This window comes from Cricetulus griseus, chromosome 4 (genome assembly GCF_003668045.3).
Source record: "Cricetulus griseus strain 17A/GY chromosome 4, alternate assembly CriGri-PICRH-1.0, whole genome shotgun sequence".
Classification (NCBI taxonomy): domain Eukaryota; kingdom Metazoa; phylum Chordata; class Mammalia; order Rodentia; family Cricetidae; genus Cricetulus; species Cricetulus griseus.
Genome location: NC_048597.1, coordinates 132,283,362 through 132,303,042, shown reverse-complemented (window position 1 = coordinate 132,303,042; position 19,681 = coordinate 132,283,362). Strand labels below are relative to the sequence as shown.

The 19,681-nt window shown below is 37.2% G+C and overlaps 1 protein-coding gene across 1 annotated transcript in view; it reads left to right on the top strand.

Moving 5' to 3' along the window:
- LOC100763896 (vomeronasal type-2 receptor 116) overlaps positions 1 to 3,638 on the top strand; it is a 39,282-nt gene extending 35,644 nt beyond the window's left edge. Inside the window, exons 6-7 of the mRNA XM_027411622.1 lie at positions 1,270 to 1,272; positions 2,716 to 3,638. Coding sequence (XP_027267423.1) covers positions 1,270 to 1,272; positions 2,716 to 3,638 — 926 coding nt within the window. The remainder of the gene's footprint in view (positions 1 to 1,269; positions 1,273 to 2,715) is intronic.
- Positions 3,639 to 19,681: the final 16,043 nt, after the last annotated feature.

Here is a 19,681-nt window from a genome sequence, read left to right as displayed (position 1 = left end):
AGTGAAGTTCCCATACATGTGTTGGCCTAACATTGAGTGAAATCCATTCCACACCATGGAGTTTTACATTCACTTGCTAGAACATTTGGAACTTCCATCACTCTTTTGCATAAAACCTTTCTTCTTTCCCTATCCTTTCTCATGCTTATATAGTTTTAGGAGTCTCTTAGAACCTTTGACCACCAATTCAAAGGGAAGGTTTCTTTTTATCAGTGGGCATATTTTGTCTATCTAGCCTCTTAGGAGAGTCATAGTCATTCCATGTGGAACACACATATTTAATCTATTCTAATAAAACTCAAATTTGAAAATATATTACTAAGTTTAATCAACAAAAATAAAATTGAGAAGTCTAATGCTGATATCATATTTCTGAAATACATAAATTTTATGCAATCAAATATTGTATAAATAAACCAATGTGCATATATTTGGAACTAAAATTATTTCACATACCTTAAGTATCAGATATTACAAAATTCTTTTGTGAATACCTAAAATATCTCAAGATTTTTCTAACTATAAGTAAAATAGATATTTTCTACTTTTAAAAGTATTTTTAGCTTTATTTACTCATTGAGAATTTTGATCAGTATATTCTATCATATTTTTGCCATCTTCCAACTCCTCCAATGTCCTTCCCATTTCAGCCCACTAAACCTCATGTTATTTTTATGTCTTAAAACAGGTAGAAGGAGACAGAGAATCTTATTTGTGCTGACTAATTATCTGAGTATAGGGCCCACCTTGAAGTTTGTTTGATAAACCCAGGTTCGTCCTATTGAAAATGAAAACTGGTTATTCATCTTCTAGTAGCATCTAGTAGAATCATTTTCTAACAGCTTCTGGATTTAGAGTGGTGCTTTACAATTGCTTCCCACCCCATTCTGCAAGGTTGTCTGGCATGAGCTTGTAAAGGTTTATGCATACTGTTACAGTCTCTGTGACTTTATAAATGCACCTGCCCTATTTTGTGTTGTAAAATGCTGTTTTCTTAAACAGTCTACTACTTCCAGGCGTTGGTGGCACACGCCTTTAATCCCAGCACTAGGGAGGCAGAGGCAGGCAGATCTCTGTGAGGCCAACCTGGTGTCCAGAGGGAGTTCCGGGATAGGCTCCAAAGCTACACAGAGAAACCCTGTCTCGAAAAACCAAAACAAACAAACAAACAAACAAACAGTCTACTACCCGTGGTTTGCAAAAGTGAATATAATTAGCCCCCATAAGCTCATAGGGAGTGGAATTATATGGAGGTGTGCTTTGTTTGAGCAGGTATGGCCTTGTTGGGGGAAGTGGGGCACTATGGGGGTGCACATTGAGGTTTCCTGTGCTCAAGAGACCATTCAGTGTCACAGTGAAATTCCTGTTGCCCTCTGATCTTGAGGTAGCAAGCACGACATCTGCCTGCATGCTTCCATGTTCCCCACCATAATTATAATGGGCTGAACTTCCAAATATTAAGAGAGTCACTCTAAATTAAATGTTTTCCTTTATAACATTTGTCATGGTCATGGCATCTCTTGACAGCAATAAAAACTCTAAGACATTCCAGCTTTAGAAACATTTCTTTAGCTTTTCCATATAGATCATCAAGACTTGAGAGAGGGATGGGATAATGACATTTCATTCAGTAATAAACAATGCAAAGTCTTTAATTATTTATATGCTCAGTTATTATCTACTGCAAGAGAAATTTCTAGGATGGAGTAATAAACTGATCTATGAGTATGGTGATTCAACACTAGGATTCCTTCTGTTGCTATAATCATTCAGCAGATTGATAATATAGGTTTGTTCCTTGGGCTCATAGTCAATGTAGCCAATTTCCTGGAAACATTAGTAATATCAGATATGGGTTCTATTTAATGAAACAGATGTTAAATATGATAAAAATGCAACTGGTTACTCTCCTGACACTATTGCATAAGTGCACACATCTTGAAAGTAGGCTGTTGTTACAGTTCACATAAATGAAGCCAAATGAGAGAGATGATTACTTTCCTTCTCTGGTTGTGTATATAGAATGTTCTATGAATATGAATGCTAACCAGAAGTAGTGAAGCTCCCAGTTAAGTACCTTCTACATTTTTCCAAGTTCTATGTCACAAGTACGTGGTATCTTTAGTAATAGTCTTGTAATCAAAATGTAGACAATAACCACAGTTTAAAATAAGAGTTTTAATAGTAAATAATGTAAGACATCAAAAATATACGAATATGCAATACTCAAGCTCCATTAGATAATGCTCAAATTTGCAGAAGGCAATGAATTTTATGAAAATTGGTAAACTGTGACCCTTATTTGAAATCAGCATTATAATAACTACTTTTAAAGGAAATTCTTTTGTTGTACATGTGAAATCATGTGCAATTCAGGTTGGGGATGGATTTTTATAAGGAAGGGATATTTGAATTAATTTAAGTTGATGAAAAGTAATTTAGCAATGAAGTGACTTTAAAACAAAAATTATCTAAAAACACAAGGTAAACATGGAAGTAACACAGATAAAATACATTTGACTTAGTTAATTTGTGGTTCCATGAAGAACATAAGGCATATAAATTTGAAATTTCTCACTATAGAGTATTTATTTATGTGTGAAAGAACCAAGAAAGTCATTTAGATAACAGTCAAATCAACGGATGCTGAAAGGTACCTTAGCATACAAAGAAACATCTGAACACATACTCCTGATCACTTTAATTTCTTCTCAGATATGGATCATTGTGTGAAGTGTCCAGAAAGCCATTATGCAAACACAGAGAGGAACCACTGCCTCCAGAAAACTGTGACATTTTTACATTTTGAAGATCCCTTGGGCATGGCACTCAGTAGCACAGCCTTGTGCTTCTCTGCAATTACAGCTACTGTTCTTGGCATCTTTGTGAAGCATAGAGACACTCCCATTGTAAAGGCCAATAATCGGGCCCTCAGTTACATTCTACTCATCACACTCATCATATGTTTCCTCTCTTCCTTGCTCTTCATTGGGCAGCCCAACACAGCCACCTGTATCCTGCAGCAGACAACATTTGGAATTGTGTTCACTGTGGCTCTCTCCACTGTGTTGGCCAAAGCTCTTACTGTAGTTATTGCTTTCAAGGTTACTTTTCCAGGGAAATGGATGAGGTGGTTAATGATATCAAGGGCCACTAACTACATCATTCCTATCTTCACTCTGCTCCAAATTATTCTTTGTGGAATCTGGCTTGGAACCTCTCCTCCCTTTGTTGATCAAGATTCTCATGCTCAACATGGACACATCATAATTTTATGCAACAAGGGCTCAGCCATTGCCTTCCACTGTGTCCTGGGGTACCTCTGTTCCTTGGCCATTGGGAGCTATATCATGGCCTTCTTGTCCAGGAACCTTCCTGACAAATTCAATGAAGCCAAGTTCTTGACATTCAGCATGCTTGTGTTCTTCAGTGTGTGGGTTACTTTCCTTCCTGTCTACCACAGCACCAAGGGAACCATTATGGTGGCTATGGAAATCTTCTCTATTTTGTCCTCCAGTGCAGCACTCCTAGGCTTCATATTTGCCCCCAAATGCTATATAATTTTCTTAAAGCCAGATAAGAATGTGCTTCATGGCATCAGAGACAATTCACACCGTGGAAGAAATTATCTAAACTAATCTTAATGGAACAATATAATTTGCCACATATTTCTAATTCAAATGCAAGGACTGAAGCCAGCCCCCTGACATTCTAACTACTAGTTACAAAGTTATAACATGATATTTGATTCCATAAGCTTTTCTTCCTTCCTCTAATTATTTTAAAGCCCGCTTTACTACTGTAGGGTTCAGAATTTCAAGTTTTATTCAGATAGAATTTCAATGTGTAGACTGTCCTGTATATCACTGTAGAAGCAGAACTAGCCTTGAATGCATAGACTCTTCCTGCATCTGCCTCTCTGGTTCAGTGGTTAAAAGCCTGTCCTACCACATCTGCCTAAGATTGGTTTTTTTTCTGTCCTCTTCTATGTTGATTATTAATATTCTAGTTACTTGTTTAATCTGTGTTTTCCATCTGTACATATTTAGTCATAATTTATTATGCAAATATTTTCTTACTTTGCAAAAGTGATTCTGACAAACATTTTATACTGTCTTTAATGATTTCTGATGTGAACTTTAAAGGTGATATATGTAGATTACAAATACTTTTATATCATTTCTTGTATTCATTTTTTTTGTTTTGTTTTTCAAGTCAGGGTTTCTCTGTGTAGCTTTGGAGCCTATCCTGGCACTCGCTCTGGAGACCAGGCTGGTCTCAAACTCAGAGAGGTCTGCCTGTCTCTGCTTCCTGAGTGCTGGGATTAAATGCATGCACCACCAATGCCTGGCTTCTTGTATTCATTTTAATATATCACATTTGTAAACATCTGACAATGTGTTTCTGAACCCCTCAAGACTCTTCGTTAATTTATCATGAATTCACTTTTATGTGTTTACTCTGAAGAAAACAATATTTTAGTATGCAATATATATTCTAAATTTTGTTCTTTAGTATCCAGCTGAATCAAATCTGAAAACAGTATTTATTAATCTTTTTTCTCTTAATGAAATTACATATTTTTATATAATATATCCAGACAAAAGTTTCCCTTTCCTCTACTCATCCCAGTATCTCCACACCCCACTCCTATCCAGACCTACTGCATTTCTGTCTCTCATTAGAAAACAAGCACTATTCTAAAGAATAATAATAAAATATGATAAATAAAAAGTATATTGGAATATGACAAAACAAAATAAATACATAAAAAGCCCATGAAAAGTCACAATAAACAGATAGACATACAGAGAACCATTCATTTTACAGAGATTCCATAGAAACACAAAACCAGAAGACATAACATATATATATATATATATATATATATATATATATATTATATATCCAGTACACACCACACACACAGAGAGAGAGAGAGAGAGAGAGAGAGAGAGAGAGAGAGTTAATTAAAACAAAAGAAAATAGAAGAAAAAGGTTTACACCTATGTAAAGAGTACCTCCAAGGTACCATCGAGTTTACATTCTTGTATCCATCTACTGCTATGCAGCTGGGTTCCACATGAGAGTGGATTGCTTCATAAGTGATCTTTCTAATAGAAAAGGAGTTTTAATTAGAAAGAAATTATCAATTGGAGGTTTCTTTTGGGTTACAGTTGGAAGCATGTGTCTACTTCTCTATTCAGTTCAAGGACCCTATATAGTATGGTTCTATGCAGGCCCTAGAGATATTTCCTTAGTTTCCATGAGTTCATATACGTGTTGTTTCTGTTGTGCTTAGAGGACTTATTTCCTTGTTTTCCTTCATCCATAAAGGCTATTTACAGGGCTTGCTCTTCTAGGGTTTCTGGGATCTATTGGAGACATGTTATTGTAGATATTATTGATTGTATTCTCACAAGAGTATCTAGGCATATTTGTTTGAGAGGTAGTAATTCTGGGTGCTGATGTCTGGTCTTGCCTTTGTTGGGTAGGTGCCTCACTCCTTCTAAGAAGAAAGTACACTAGTGTATGATCTACAAGGATGACACCAACTGGCAATCTAAGCAATAATACAAAGGCTACCTTAATTGCACTTCCCTGATAATAAGATTGATGACTTCCTCATATGCCATTCTAGAGCCTTCATTCAGTAGCTGATGGAAGCAGAGGCAGACATGCACAGCTAAACACTAAACTGAACTCCTGGAATCCAGCTGCAGAGAGGAAGGAATGATGAACAATGATTGAACAATGGTGTCAAGACTGGGCTGGTGAAACCCAAAGAAACAGCTGACCTGAACAAGAGGGATCTCATGGACCCCAGAATGATAGCTGAGAGACAGTATGGGACTGATCCAGACCCCTTGAATGCTGGTGTCAATGAGGCCTGGGCAATGTATGGGACCTTGAGTAGCAGATCAGTATTTATCCCTGTCATACAAATGGACTTTGGGAGCCCACTCCACATGGAGGGATGCTCTCTCAGCTTGGACACATGGGGGAGGGGCCTAGGCCTGCCCCAAATAATATGACAGATTTTGGTGATCCCCCATGGAGGGCCTTACTCTCCCTGGGGAGTGGAGGGGGGATGGGTAGGAATTTGTGGGGCTGGTGGGGGATGGGGAAGGAGGGGAGGGTGAGGGAGCTGGGATTGACATGTGAAGCAAGCTTGTTTCTAATTTAAATAGAAAAATTTTAAAAAAGAAGAAAGTTCACATCAGTAAATCACCACCAAAAAAAGTAGGAGAAATATCATGCTAGTGAATTAACAGCACATCTGAAAGCTGTAGAACAAAAATAAGGAAACTCATCCAGGAGGAATAGGTGCCAGGAAATTATCAAATTGAGTGTTGAATTCAATAAAATAGAAACAAAGAGAACAAGAAAAAAATCAATGAAACCAATAGTTGGTTCTTCCAGAAAATCAATAAGACAGACAAACTCTTATCCAAATTAACCAAAGGGCAGAGAGTGAATATCCAAGTAACAAAATCAGAAACAAAAAGGAGGATATAACAAGAGATACTGAGGAAATCCAGAGAAACATCTGGTCATACTTCAAAAACCTATATTCCACCAATTGGAAATTTAGTAGAAGTGGACAATTTTCTGGATAGGTATGACATATCAAAACTAAATCAAGATTAGATAAACATTTTAAATAGACTTACAGGGAATAGAGGCAGTCATTAAAATTCTCACAAATGAAGAAGAAAAAGAAGAAGAAGAAGGAGGAGGAGGAGGAGGAGGAGGAGGAGGAGAAGGAAGAAGAAGAAGAAGAAGAAGAAGAAGAAGAAGAAGAAGAAGAAGAAGAAGAAGAAGAAGAAGAAGAAGAAGAAGAGAAAAAAAAAAGCCCAGGACCGGATGGCTTCAGTGTAGAATTCTACCAGAATTACAAACAAGATTTAATGCCAATACTCCTCAAAATTTCCAAGTAATAGAAACAAAAGGAACATTGCCAAATTCCTTTTAAGAGGCTACAGTTACACTGACACCCAAACCACCCAAAGATCCTCCAAAGAAACAGAAGTACAGACCACTCTCACTCATGAATATTGATGCAAAAATTCTCAATAAAAAAAATACTGGTAAACTGAATCCAAGAACATATCACAGGGATGGTTTAACACATGGAAATCAGTGAATGCACTAAATCATATAAACAAACTGAAAAGAACTCACATGGTGATCTCAGTAGATGGTGAAAAGCCTACAAAAATCCAACACCTCTTCATGATAAAATTTTTGGAGATCATGTGTACAGGGACCATTTCTAATCACAATAAAAGTAACTTAGAGCAAACAGAAAACCAACAATACATTAAATGGAAAGAAACTCTAAGTGGTTCCACTAAAATCAGGAACAAGACAAGGCTGTATATTCTCTCCATATCTATTCAGTGTACTACTTGAAGTTTTAGCTAGAAAAACAAAAGGAGATCTGTAGGGAGACACCCTAGCCCCGCCCAATAGTCCTGGGTCAGGTACCAGGTGGACCCGGGACTCGCCCATAAGGGCGTGGTGAAGGAAAGCCGGGGTGATGTAAGGGAGCTTCTTAAGGGGCTGCACGTGGGGACCTGGGCCCCTTTTGTTCTGGCCACGCTTGCTGGGTTCTATAACCTAGCTCTGGCCTGTGTTTTGCCTTGGTGTCTTCTTGAATAAAGAGACTTTAATCATACAGAGATCAAGCATTTATAATTTGGAAAGGAAGAAGTCAAACTTTAAGCCAGGCAGTGGTGGCACACTCGTGTAATCCCAGACTTGGGAGGCAGAGGCAGGCAGATCTATGTGAGTTTGAGGCCAGTCTGGTCTACAGAGCAAGTGCCAGGACAGGCTCCAGAACTACCAAGAGGAACCATAGCTCAAAATAGCAAATAAATAAATAAATAAATTTAAACTTTCAGTATGTAGATAATAGGATATTATATGCATTGACCCAAAAAATTTTTACTGGTGAACTCAGACAACTAATAAATACCTTCAGTGATACTTCATAATACAAGATGAATGCAAATAAATCAGTAGTACTTCTATATATATATATGATAAACTGGCTGAAAAATAAATAAGAGAAACATCACCCTTCACAATAACCACAAACAATATAAAATATCTTGGGGTAATGCTAACCAAAGAAGTGAAAGACTTTTATGACATGAACCTTAGAGCTTTGAAGAAACAAATTAAAGAAGATATCAGAAAATGGAAAGTTATCCCATGTCCATGGATAGATAGGATCAACATAGTGAAAATTGCAATCTTACCAAAGGCAATCTATGGATTCAATGCAGTCTCCATCAAAATCCCAACACAATTTTTTCATAGACCTCAAAAGAACAATACACAACTTCATATGAAAAGACAAAATTCCCAGGATAGCCAAAACAATCCTGTACAATAACGTAACTTCCAGAGGCATCAGCATTCTGTACTTCAAGCTCTAAACAGAGCTATAATATTAAAAAAAAACATTTTTGCATTGGCACAAAAATGGACAGCTGGACTAATAGAATCAAATCAAAGACACTGATATTAATCTATGAACACATGATTTTTGACAAAGAATCTAAAATTATACAATGGAAAAAGAAACCATCTTCAACAAAATGTGCTGGCATATATGGGTGTTGATATGTAGAAAATTGCAAATAGAGCCATATCAATCTATGCACAAAATTTACTTTCAAATGGATCGAAAACCTCAAAATAAATCCAGTCACACTGACCCTCAGAGAGGAGAAAGTGGGAAATAGCCTTGAATGCATTGGTAAAGAAGACCACTTCCTAAATATAGCACTAGCAGCAATATGCTAAGAGCAAAATGAGACCTCCTGAACCTGAGAAGGTTTCTGCAAGGCAAAGTACAGAGTAACAAGACAAAACAGCAGCTACATAATTGCAAAAAGATATTTACCACCCCCAAATCTGACAGAGGGCTAATCTCCAAAATCTACAAAGAACTCAAGAAACTAGACATCAAAATATGAAGTAATCCAATATAAAATGTGGTACAGATCTAAAGAGAGAATTCTCAACAGAGGAAACATAATTGGATGACACACACAAGAATAATTGCTCAGCACTCTTAGTCATCTTGGTATTGCTGATTAAAGCAACTCTGAGATACCATCTTTCACCCATCATAATGGCTAAGGTCAAAAACACTAATGACAACTTATGCTGGAGATGATATAGAGTAAGAACACTCCTCCCTTGTTCTTGCAAGTGCAAACTTGTACAGCTCCTTTGGAAATCAGTATAGAGCATTCTCAGAAAATTGGGAATCCATGTACCTCAAGATCAAGCAATGCCACTCTTAGGCTTATACCCAATGATGCACATTCATACCACAAGCACATCTGCTCAACTATGTTTATAGCAGAATTATTCATAGTAGCAAGAATCTGGAAAAAACCTAGGTTCCCACCAACTGAATAATGGATAAAGAAAATGTGGTACATTTACACAATGGAGTACTATTCAGCAGTAAAAACAATGACATCTTGAATTTTTCAGGGATTTAGAAAAGAACACTGTGAGAGACGAAACCCAGCCCCAATTAAACATATATGGTATGTACTCATGCATAAGTGGATATTATTCAAAAAGCAAAGGATAAACAGGCTATAGTCCACAACCACAGAGAAGCTGGGAAAGAAGGAAGATGTGCAGAGAGATAACATACATGGATAGCTGTAGGAAGAGGAAGTAGAACAGATCTCCTGAATACATTGAGAGCATGGGAGATGGGGAGGTGGGAAGGAGAAGAGGGAGGGTAGAAGGGGAAGTTGAAGAAAAATATGAAGGACCAAGATGGTCAAGTTAGGGGAAAGACAGAGAGAGAGTGCAAGGAAGACAGAACCAGTATGGGGTTGTTGAGAAATCTGGCTCCATGGACATTCCCAGGAATCTACAGGCATAACTCCAGATAAAACTCTAAGCAATTTTGCAGAGATTGCCAAAAGCAGTCTTCTCCTGTAGTCAGATTGGTGACTACCTTAATTGGCATCATAGAGCCTTCATCTGGTGTCTGATAGAAGCAGATGCAGAGTTCCAGTGCTAAGCACTGGGCCAAGTGCCTGTATTCCAGTCAAAAAGATGGAGGAGAGATAATAGGAGCAAAGGGGTCAAAACCATGATGGGGAAATCCACAGAACGAGCTGAGAGCTTGTGGGAACTCACTGACTCCACACTAACATCTGGGTAACCTGCATAGGATTGAACTTGGTCCACTGAATGTGGGTAACAGATGTAGGCTTGGACATTTTATGGGGACACTGGCAGTAGAACAAGTATTTGTTTCTAGTATATGAACTGGCTTTTCAGAGCACATTTCCTATGGAGAAATACCATGGTCAGCTCACACACAGTGGGAAGGGTCTTGTCCCTTCCTAAGCCTGGTGATGTGATGAATTTTGTTGACTCCCCATGGGAGGCCTCAGCTTCTTTGATGAGTAGATGTGGATAGCATGGGGGGTAGTGTTGGGAGTGAGAAGAGGGGAGCTAGAGGGAACTGGAATTAGTATGTAAAATATAATGATTGTTTTAAATAATAAAAGAGAATCAAGACATGAATACATCATAAGGACTGTAGACCCAAGCCAGGAGTGGACCTTGAGAGCTAGTCCAGACAAGCAATAGGAAATTGACCTCAAAATGACCTGAGAAAGAGGAAGGTTTCTCAGATCTTACCAGGGCTCCTGATGTCCTTCCCAATTCAGCTTATTAATATTCAAGCCCTTCCCTAATTAGCCTCTCATACTCTGCTGAATAAATTTGTCTGGAGGGAAAATTTGTTCAAGGAAAACAACAATTCATAGTCATCCATCAGAATAACAAATTCCCCACCTCCCAGAATATCTATGTCTTATCTACTTTGAGTGGTGCTTCTTGGGGACAGGGCAGTAATTAATTATCTCTCAGACCTTGTCATCCTGTGATTGAGCTACTCACACCAGCACAGCAGATTGCACTTCTTTTTGTGATGGACTGTCTAGTGGCAGCCTGAGGACAAGTGACTAGAAAACAAAATAATGATTGTGGGAGAACCTATTGATCTCATGCTATATATGTCTCATATGTAAACTTCACCACAAAGAAAGTCTGGAAAGAAACTCCTACCAAGTGATGGTGAGTTGAAGCTGTAACATGCTTTAAACTGGAAAACCTGGAAGGAATGATGTGTGTAATTTGTTCTGATAGCCCCTTATTAAAATGCTACTGTTAGTAAATGTCTGCCATAAGCCATTTAATAGACTTGTTTCCATGTCAGGACTGCTGGATATACCTATGTGCAGGCCATGTTGTATATAGTGCAGTGGTAATGACTAGTAAAAGCCAGACTAATAGCAAAAAGGGATATGTTACTTGGGCCATTTGTTCAGATCACAGCAAAAGCCCAATATGTGGAAAAAGACAAGGACTCCATTAGATTAGTTAAAGCAGCATTAGCTCTTAATGGTACACACTGTGCCCATCCCACTGGTATTTACACCTGATAACCAGGAGAAATTTACAAACCAGTATAAGAGACCTTCTATAACTTCTTTGAGTTTTGCTAGGGAAAGCTCTGACAGGATCCATGAGTACTGGTGCCACTGCAGTAATTATCCAAGTTCAACATAAGACAGTGAAACGGTTGTGAAGCTTGGGTTATCTAGGGGCCTCTGGAAATAGGACCATGGTCTATCCATGGTGCATGAGCTAGCTTGTTGGAGCTCACGACATATGAGGGGTTGCTACCCTCAGCCTTACTCAGGGGTCTGGGGCTTGGTCCTGCCAAAATTTAATGGGCCAAACTTTGTTGACTCCTCATGGGAGCCCTTACCGTTTGGAAGGTGTAGAAGAGGGAGGAAGGCAAAATGGGTGGGAGGGAGAAATTTGGCTAGAACATTAAAGGAAATTAAAAAAATAAAAAATTATATTAAAAAGAAATTATTAAAAATGGATTTAAATTTATTGTGTAAACCATAGATTAAATTTAGGAAACATTAATGACATTCAATAAGAGACAAGTCCAGCTCTGCTTGAAGTGAGTGTGGGTTCTGCTGGGGCCCAATTCCCCCCATCCACTCCTTGGAACTTCTGGATATGCTATGCATGTAGTGGACTTGACATGGCAGGACATACCACCCTGAGTCTGGCCATACATCATTCTTGACTCCCCATGCCCTCTGCCCTCTGCCCTTCTCTTTAGTCTTGGCCAGTCAAAGCACTCCTCTTCAGTGAGGATAACACCAGGAAAAGTCAGGCCATCCAGAGTTTCCATAATTGAAGTCATGGGCAATCTATCCCCAAGGAAAGACAAGAGGAGACTGAAAGACACCACTTGCACCCACTTGAAGAAGGGATGGGAAGCTGACAGTATAAGAATACAGTCAAGAACAGAAAGACCAATATGACACCACCAGAATCTAGGGACTTTACACAAGAAAGGACTGAACATACCAACACAGATGAAGCAGAAGAGAAGGACCTCAAAAACAACTTTATGAAGATGATAGAAAACTTCAAAGAGGAAACGAAAAAATCCCTTAAAGAAATGGAGGAAAGGACAAATCAAAAATTCAAGAAATAAACAAATCTCTTAAAGAATGCAAAGGAAGTCAAGAAAAAAATAACCAAAGAAGTGAAGGAAACAATTCAAACAGTTCAAGGCTTGAAAGATGAAATAGAAATAATAAAGAAAATACAGAATGAAGGAATGCTGGAAATAGAGAAGCTGTATAAATGGTCAGGAATGACAAATTTAAGTATTTAACCAAAAACCTAGATATTTTGGGACAAAATGAAAAGGTCAAACCTAAGAATAATAGGTGTAGAAGTAGGTAAAAATACCAAGGGTACAGAAAATATATTTAACAAAATCATAGAAGAAAACGTCCCCAACCTAAAGAAGGATATTCCTATGAAAGTAAAATAAGCTTACAAAACACCAAATAGACTGTACCACAAAAAGAAGTCCCCTTACCACATAATAATCAAAATACCAAACTTTCAGAATAAAGAAAAAATATTAAGAGCAGGGAAGGAAATAGGACAAGTAATACATAAAGCAGACCTAACAGAATTGCACCCAACTTCTGAATGGAAACTCTGAAAGCCAGAAAGTCCTGAAGAGATGTTGTACACATGCTAAGGGAACATGGATGCCAGTCCAGACTACTGTACCCAGAAAAGCTTTCAACCACTATAGATGGAGAAAACAAGATATTACATGACAAAACCAGATTTAAACAATACATATGCATAAATCCAGTCCTGGGACTGACATGTGAAGCAAGCTTGTTTCTGGTTTAAATAAACCCCCACACACACACCCACACACAAAATTCCTAAACTCTTTTCTTTATTTTTATTTTTAATTTCTATAATTGAAATTAGACCAATTTTACATTAGAAACAAGCTTCTTTCACATGTGAATAGCAGTTCCCTTTCCGTGCCCCCCACCCCCTATCCAAACTACTTTCTGCTCCCCTGGGAAGCTGAGGCCTTTCATGGGGGATCTTCAGAGTCTGTCTTATCATTTGGAGCAGGGCCTAGACCCTCCCCCATGTGTCTAGGCTGAGAGAGTATTCCACTATGTGGAGTGAACTCCTAAAATCCACTTGTGTACTAGGGACAAATACTGACCCACTATCAGAGTCCTCATAGATTGCCCAGACCTTCAAACTGACATCCTCATTCAGGGCCTCTGGAACTGTCCTATACTGGTTTCCCAGCTATTGGTCCGGGGTCCATGAGCAATCTCTTATTCAGGTCATCTGTTTCTGTGGGTTTTTCCAGCCTGGTCTTGACCCCTTTGCTCATTGCTCCTCCGTCTCTATAACTGAACAACTCAGTGTTCAGCTGTGGGTGTCTGCTTCTTCTTCCATCAGCTAATGGATGAAGGCTCTAGGATGGCATATAAGGTAGTCATCAATCTCATTGTCAGAGAAGGGCATTTAAGGTAGCCTCTCAACTATTGCATAGATTGCTAGTTGGGGTCAAACTTGAAGATCTCTGGACATTTCCCTAGTACCAGAATTCTCTTTAAGCTCATAATGGCTACATCTATTATAGAATCTCTTTTCTTGCTCTCTTCTATTCCTCCCCTGACTAGATCTTCCTGATCTCTTATGTCCTCCTCTCTCCTCCTCATCTCCCCCTCCCTTTCTTCTAGCTCCCTCTTCCCTGCCCCCATGCTCCCAATTATCTCAGAAGATCTTGTCCCTTTCCCCATTCTCCAGGGGACCATGTATGTCTCTCTTAGGGTCCTCCAAATATCAAATGCTATAATGTGTTTGTTGACTTACATGTATCTGTATATATTTTTCATGTATTAAATGTGCTTAGTATGCATATGGATGAAAATACTTGGAGAAATCCTTGTAGTGTAGTTTGAAATGCATTATAAAAGAGTCAGTTTGTCCAAATTGGATATGGATAACATTTTGGAAATCACAGTTTATATCATGCAATATTCAGTTCAGATTTGTTCAGCCGTGTGCTTTTAGCACTCAATTATTGCATTTTGCTTCATATTGATGATGTTGAAAGAAAAACACACATGATCATCTCATAAATAAATAAAGGGCTTTAGTCAAAATCCAACACCCCATCATGATGAAAGTTTTGGAGAGATTAGGGATACAATGAAATGCATAAACATAATAAATTCAGTGTGCAGCAAGCCAAGTAGCTAACATCATCTTAAATGCAGATAAATCAATGCAATTCCTGAAATTTGGGCACAAGAAAACATGTTCAGTATCTCTACACCTATTCAATTTAGCACCTGAAATCTTTCTAGAGCAGTAAGAAAACCAAAGGCAATAAAGTAGTCATAGTTTGGAAAGCAAGAAGTCAAAGAATTTTTCTTTACAGGTGACTTGGTAGTATACATAAGTGATCCTAAAATTTCTACCAGTCAATACCTACAGCTGATGAATTCTTTCTTCAATGTAGATTGATACAAAAGTAACTCAGAAAAATCGATAGCTTTCCTATATACAAATGGCAAGCATACTGAGAAAGAAATCATGGAAACAACATCTTTTACAGTAGTACCAAGTAATATAAAATACCTTATACCAGTAACTAAGTAACTGAAATACCTTTAATGATAAAAACTGTTAATGATCCATAGGATTAACATAGTAACCATGGCCCTAGCAAATGCAATCTATAGATTCAATGAACTCCCTTTTAAATTCCAACATAATTCTTGAGATAACTTGATATGACACATCTCTGCTACATATTAAAACACACATGCACATATATATACACACAATAAAACAAAATAAATGAACAGGAATCCTGAACACACACACACACACACACACACACACACACACACACACACACCGACACAAGGTCTCAGCATTCCCAATTTCAAGATGTACTACTAAGCTATAACTATAAAATCAGCATAGTATTTCCATGAAACCAGACATTTTGATTGATAAAATTGAATTGAAGACCCAAACATAAATGCACATACCTTTGGACACCTGAGTTTGGTAAATAAGCAGAAAAACATACAGGAAAAACAAAGAAAGCATCCCAAACAAATGGGGCAAATGAATCAGGATGTTGGCATGTAGAAGAATGCAAATAGATTGAAACTTATCACCCTTGGCAAAACTGAACTTGAAATGAATCAAAGATCTTAACATCAAACCAATTACCCTGAACAGGATAGAAAAAAAAAAGTGTGGAAACAGACATGACCAGATTGGCCCAGAACACTTTCTGAACAGAATACCATAAACATAGGCATTAGTAAAACAATAAATAAAGGGAGCCTTATGAAACTTTAAAAATTCTGAAAGACAAAGGACAACATCATTCAGACAAAGTGGCAAACTAAGAATAGGAAATGATTTTTAATAACTCCACATATGATAATGGAAAAATATAAAAACATATAATGGAGTCAAGAAACTAGATACAATTGATTTATTTGGTGTTTTGGTGACTAGCTTCTTGAGTTCTTCATATATTTTGGAAATCAAACCTATGTCAGATGTGGGGCTGGTGAAGATCTTTTCCCATTCTGTGGATTGTCATTTTGTCTTGTTGACTGTGTCCTTTGCCTTACAGAAGCTTCTCAATTTCAGGAGGTCCCATTTATTAATTGTTGATCTCAGTGTCTGTGCTACTGGTTTATGTTAAGAAGTGGACTCCTCTACCAATTCCTTCAAGGAGACTGAGAGACTTTGGAACAGTAAATCTTGAATTGCATGTCTTCATTAAAATTTTGTTCTAAGGGATCAGGGAGCTAAGTGGAAGAACAGTCAGACAGATTATAAGACATACAGGGAAAAGATGAATCCATGGAAACTGTCTTCCATACACATGACTGACACAAATATGAATTAACTCACACAGAGCACATAGCACATAATGCCAACAGTGTGGGCACATGTTCAAGCCAGGTGGGTTGAGAGAGGAAATATGACATAGGCTCCCATTCCTATCCTAATGAAAATGTGATCTGCAAAATGTGATCTGATACCTACTTGCAAAAGAAAGTTAGTCTTCTCCATAAGAGTATTATTGGGTTTACTAACAAAACTTAAGGGTAAACCCAATCCCCATTATTAGATGGCCAATCCAAGATGAACTTAAGCTTATTTTTGTGGATTATTTGTTTCACATCAGTTTCTTTGGGTGATGTTTTGTCTTACTGATCTTTAACTTGTACATTACAATTTTGTGCTTCTATGGTTTGTATGATGTGTCTGTGTATGTGTTTATCTTTCTTCTTATTTTTGTTTTATTTCATTCTCATTTGTTTTGTCTCTTTGTTTACTTTATAAACAAAGAGAGGGAAGGGCATGGAGTTTGTTGGGTGTGGAAGTTAGAGGAATCTGTGGGACTTAGGAAATGGGACCTGATGTTTAAAATATAAGATATGAAAAATATTTTAAGTAAAAATATGGCAAACACAATAATCTTCAATATTGTATGAACACACAATAATTCCAAGTTTTCTAGAATTCTAGTTTCCTGGTTAATCAAATAAAAGCTGGAAGATGACCACAAAAAGAAGTTCCTTCAAAACATAAAAAGCAAAACACCAAACCTACAGAATAAAGAGAAAATATTAAAAGCAGCAAAGGAAAATGCCCAAGTAACATATAAAGGCAAACCTATCAGAATTACACCCGGATTTTCAATGGAAAATTGGATATACAGTCATAGACCAGAGAAAATCTCAAGTCCAACAAATCCTTACCACAAAATATCCATAATATTTTACAGAAAACATATTCAACAAAATCCTTGAAGAAAACTTCCCCAACATAGAGAAGGATATGCCTATGAAAGTACAATGATTTTACAAAACACTAAGAACACTGGACCACAAAAAGAAGTCCCCTTGACACATAATAATCAAAACAAAAAACCTACAGAATAAAGAGAGAATATTAAGAGCAGGAAATTAAAAAGCCCAAGTAACATGAAAAGGCAGACCGATCAGAATCACAGCCAACTTCTCAATGGAAAATTTGAAAGCTAGAAGGTTCTGGATAGATGTCTTACAAATACTAAGGGAGGATGGATGCCAAACCAGACTACTGTACCCAGCAAATCTTTTAATCACTATACATGGAGAAAAGAAGATAGTGCATGAAAAAACCAGATTTGAACAATATATATCCACAAATCCAGAACTAGAGAAAGTTCTGGAAGGAAAACCCCAACCCAACGAAGATAACTGCACTCACAAAAACATAGGCAATAGAAAATCCAACTTTACAAAACATCAAACTGATGACTGAAGTCAATAAAGTTGAAACTAGGAAAACATTACAAAGAATCAAATAGTTGGTTCTTTGAGAAGATCAACAAGATAGACAAACCTCTAGCCAAACTAACCAAAAGGCAGACAGAGAGAGAGCATGCTAAATAACAAATTCAGAAACAAAAAGGGTGATATAACAACAGACACTGAGGAAATCTGGAAAATCATCAGGTCACACTTTGAAAACCTGTACTCCACAAAATTTAAAAATCCAAAGGAAATGGACAATTTTCTGGATAGATATTACTTACCAAAATTAAACCAAGAACAGATAAGCAGTTTAAATCAACCTATAACCCCTAATGAAATAGAAGCAGTCATGAAAAGCCTCCCAACCAAAAAAAAAAAAAAAAAAAAAAAAAAAAAAAAAAAAAAAAAAAAAAAAAAAAAGCCCAGGGCCAGATGGCTTCACTGCAGAATTCTACCAGAAATTCAAACAAGAGATAACATCAGTACTCCTCAAATTATTGCACACAATAGAATCAGAGAGGACATTGCCAAACTCTTTTTGCAAGACTGCAATCACTTTGATACCCAAGCCACACAAACATCCAACTAAAAAAGAGAACTACAGAACAATATACCTCATGAACATTGATGCAAAATACTCAACAAAATATTGGCAAATCAAATCCAAGAACACATCAGAAAAATCATCCACTATAATCAAGTAGGCTTCACCCTAGTGATGCAAGGATGGTTCAACATATGAAAATAAGTCAATGTAATCCACCATATAAACAAACTGAAAAAGAAAAATCATATGATCATCTCACTAGATGCTGAAAAAGCCTTTGACAAAATCCAACATCCCTTCATGATAAAGATCTTAGAGAGAACAGGAATAACAGAAACATATACAAACATGATAAAAGCAATATACACCAAACCACCAGCCAGCATCAAACTAAATGGAGAGAACGTCAAAGTGATTCTTCTAAAATCAGGAACAATACAGGGCTGTACACTCTCTCCATATCTCTTCAATATTGTACTTGAAGTTCTATCTAGAGCAAGAAGACAAGAAAAGGAGATACAAATTAGAAAGGAAGAATTCAAACTTTCACTATTTGCAGATGATATGATAGTCTTCATTAGTGACCTGAAAAAAATCTATCAGGGAACTCCTACAGCTGATAAACGCCTTCAGCCAATAGCAGGACACAAAATTAACTCCAAAAATCAGTAGCCCTACTATACAGAGATGATAAATCCAATGAGAATGAAATCAGAGAAACATCACACTTCACAATATCCACAAGCAGCATAATATATCTTGGGGTAACACTAACTATAAAAGTGAAAGACCTGTACAGGAAGAACTTTGAGTCTTTAAAGAAAGTAATTAAAGACAGAAATATGGAAGACAGAGTTTGCAGAGCAGTGTCAGGTCGCAGCTGAGAAAATAGTGCCCAAGGACTTCCTGTTTCTTATGAGATGCTCGCTGGTGAAGGGGAGTACAAGAATATAGATCAGCAGTTAAATTTTGAGATATCAGTGTACCAGAAAATGGAAAGATCTCCCATGCTCTTGGATAGGTAAAGTCAACATAAGAAAAATGGCAATCTTGCCAAAGGTAATCTAAAAATTCAACACAATCCCCATCAAAACCCATACAGTTCTTCACAGTCCTTCAAAAAACAATACTCAATTTTATATTGAAAAACAAAAAACCCAGGATAGTCAAAACAACTCTATACAATAAAGGAACTGCTGGAGGCATCATCGTCCCTGACTTCAAGCTCTATTATACAGCCATATTTCTGAAAACAACTTAATATTGACACAAAAATAAACAGATAGACCAATGGAATCGAATTGAAAACCCTGATATTAACCCACACACCAATGAACAACTTATTTTTGATGAAAATGTTAAATCT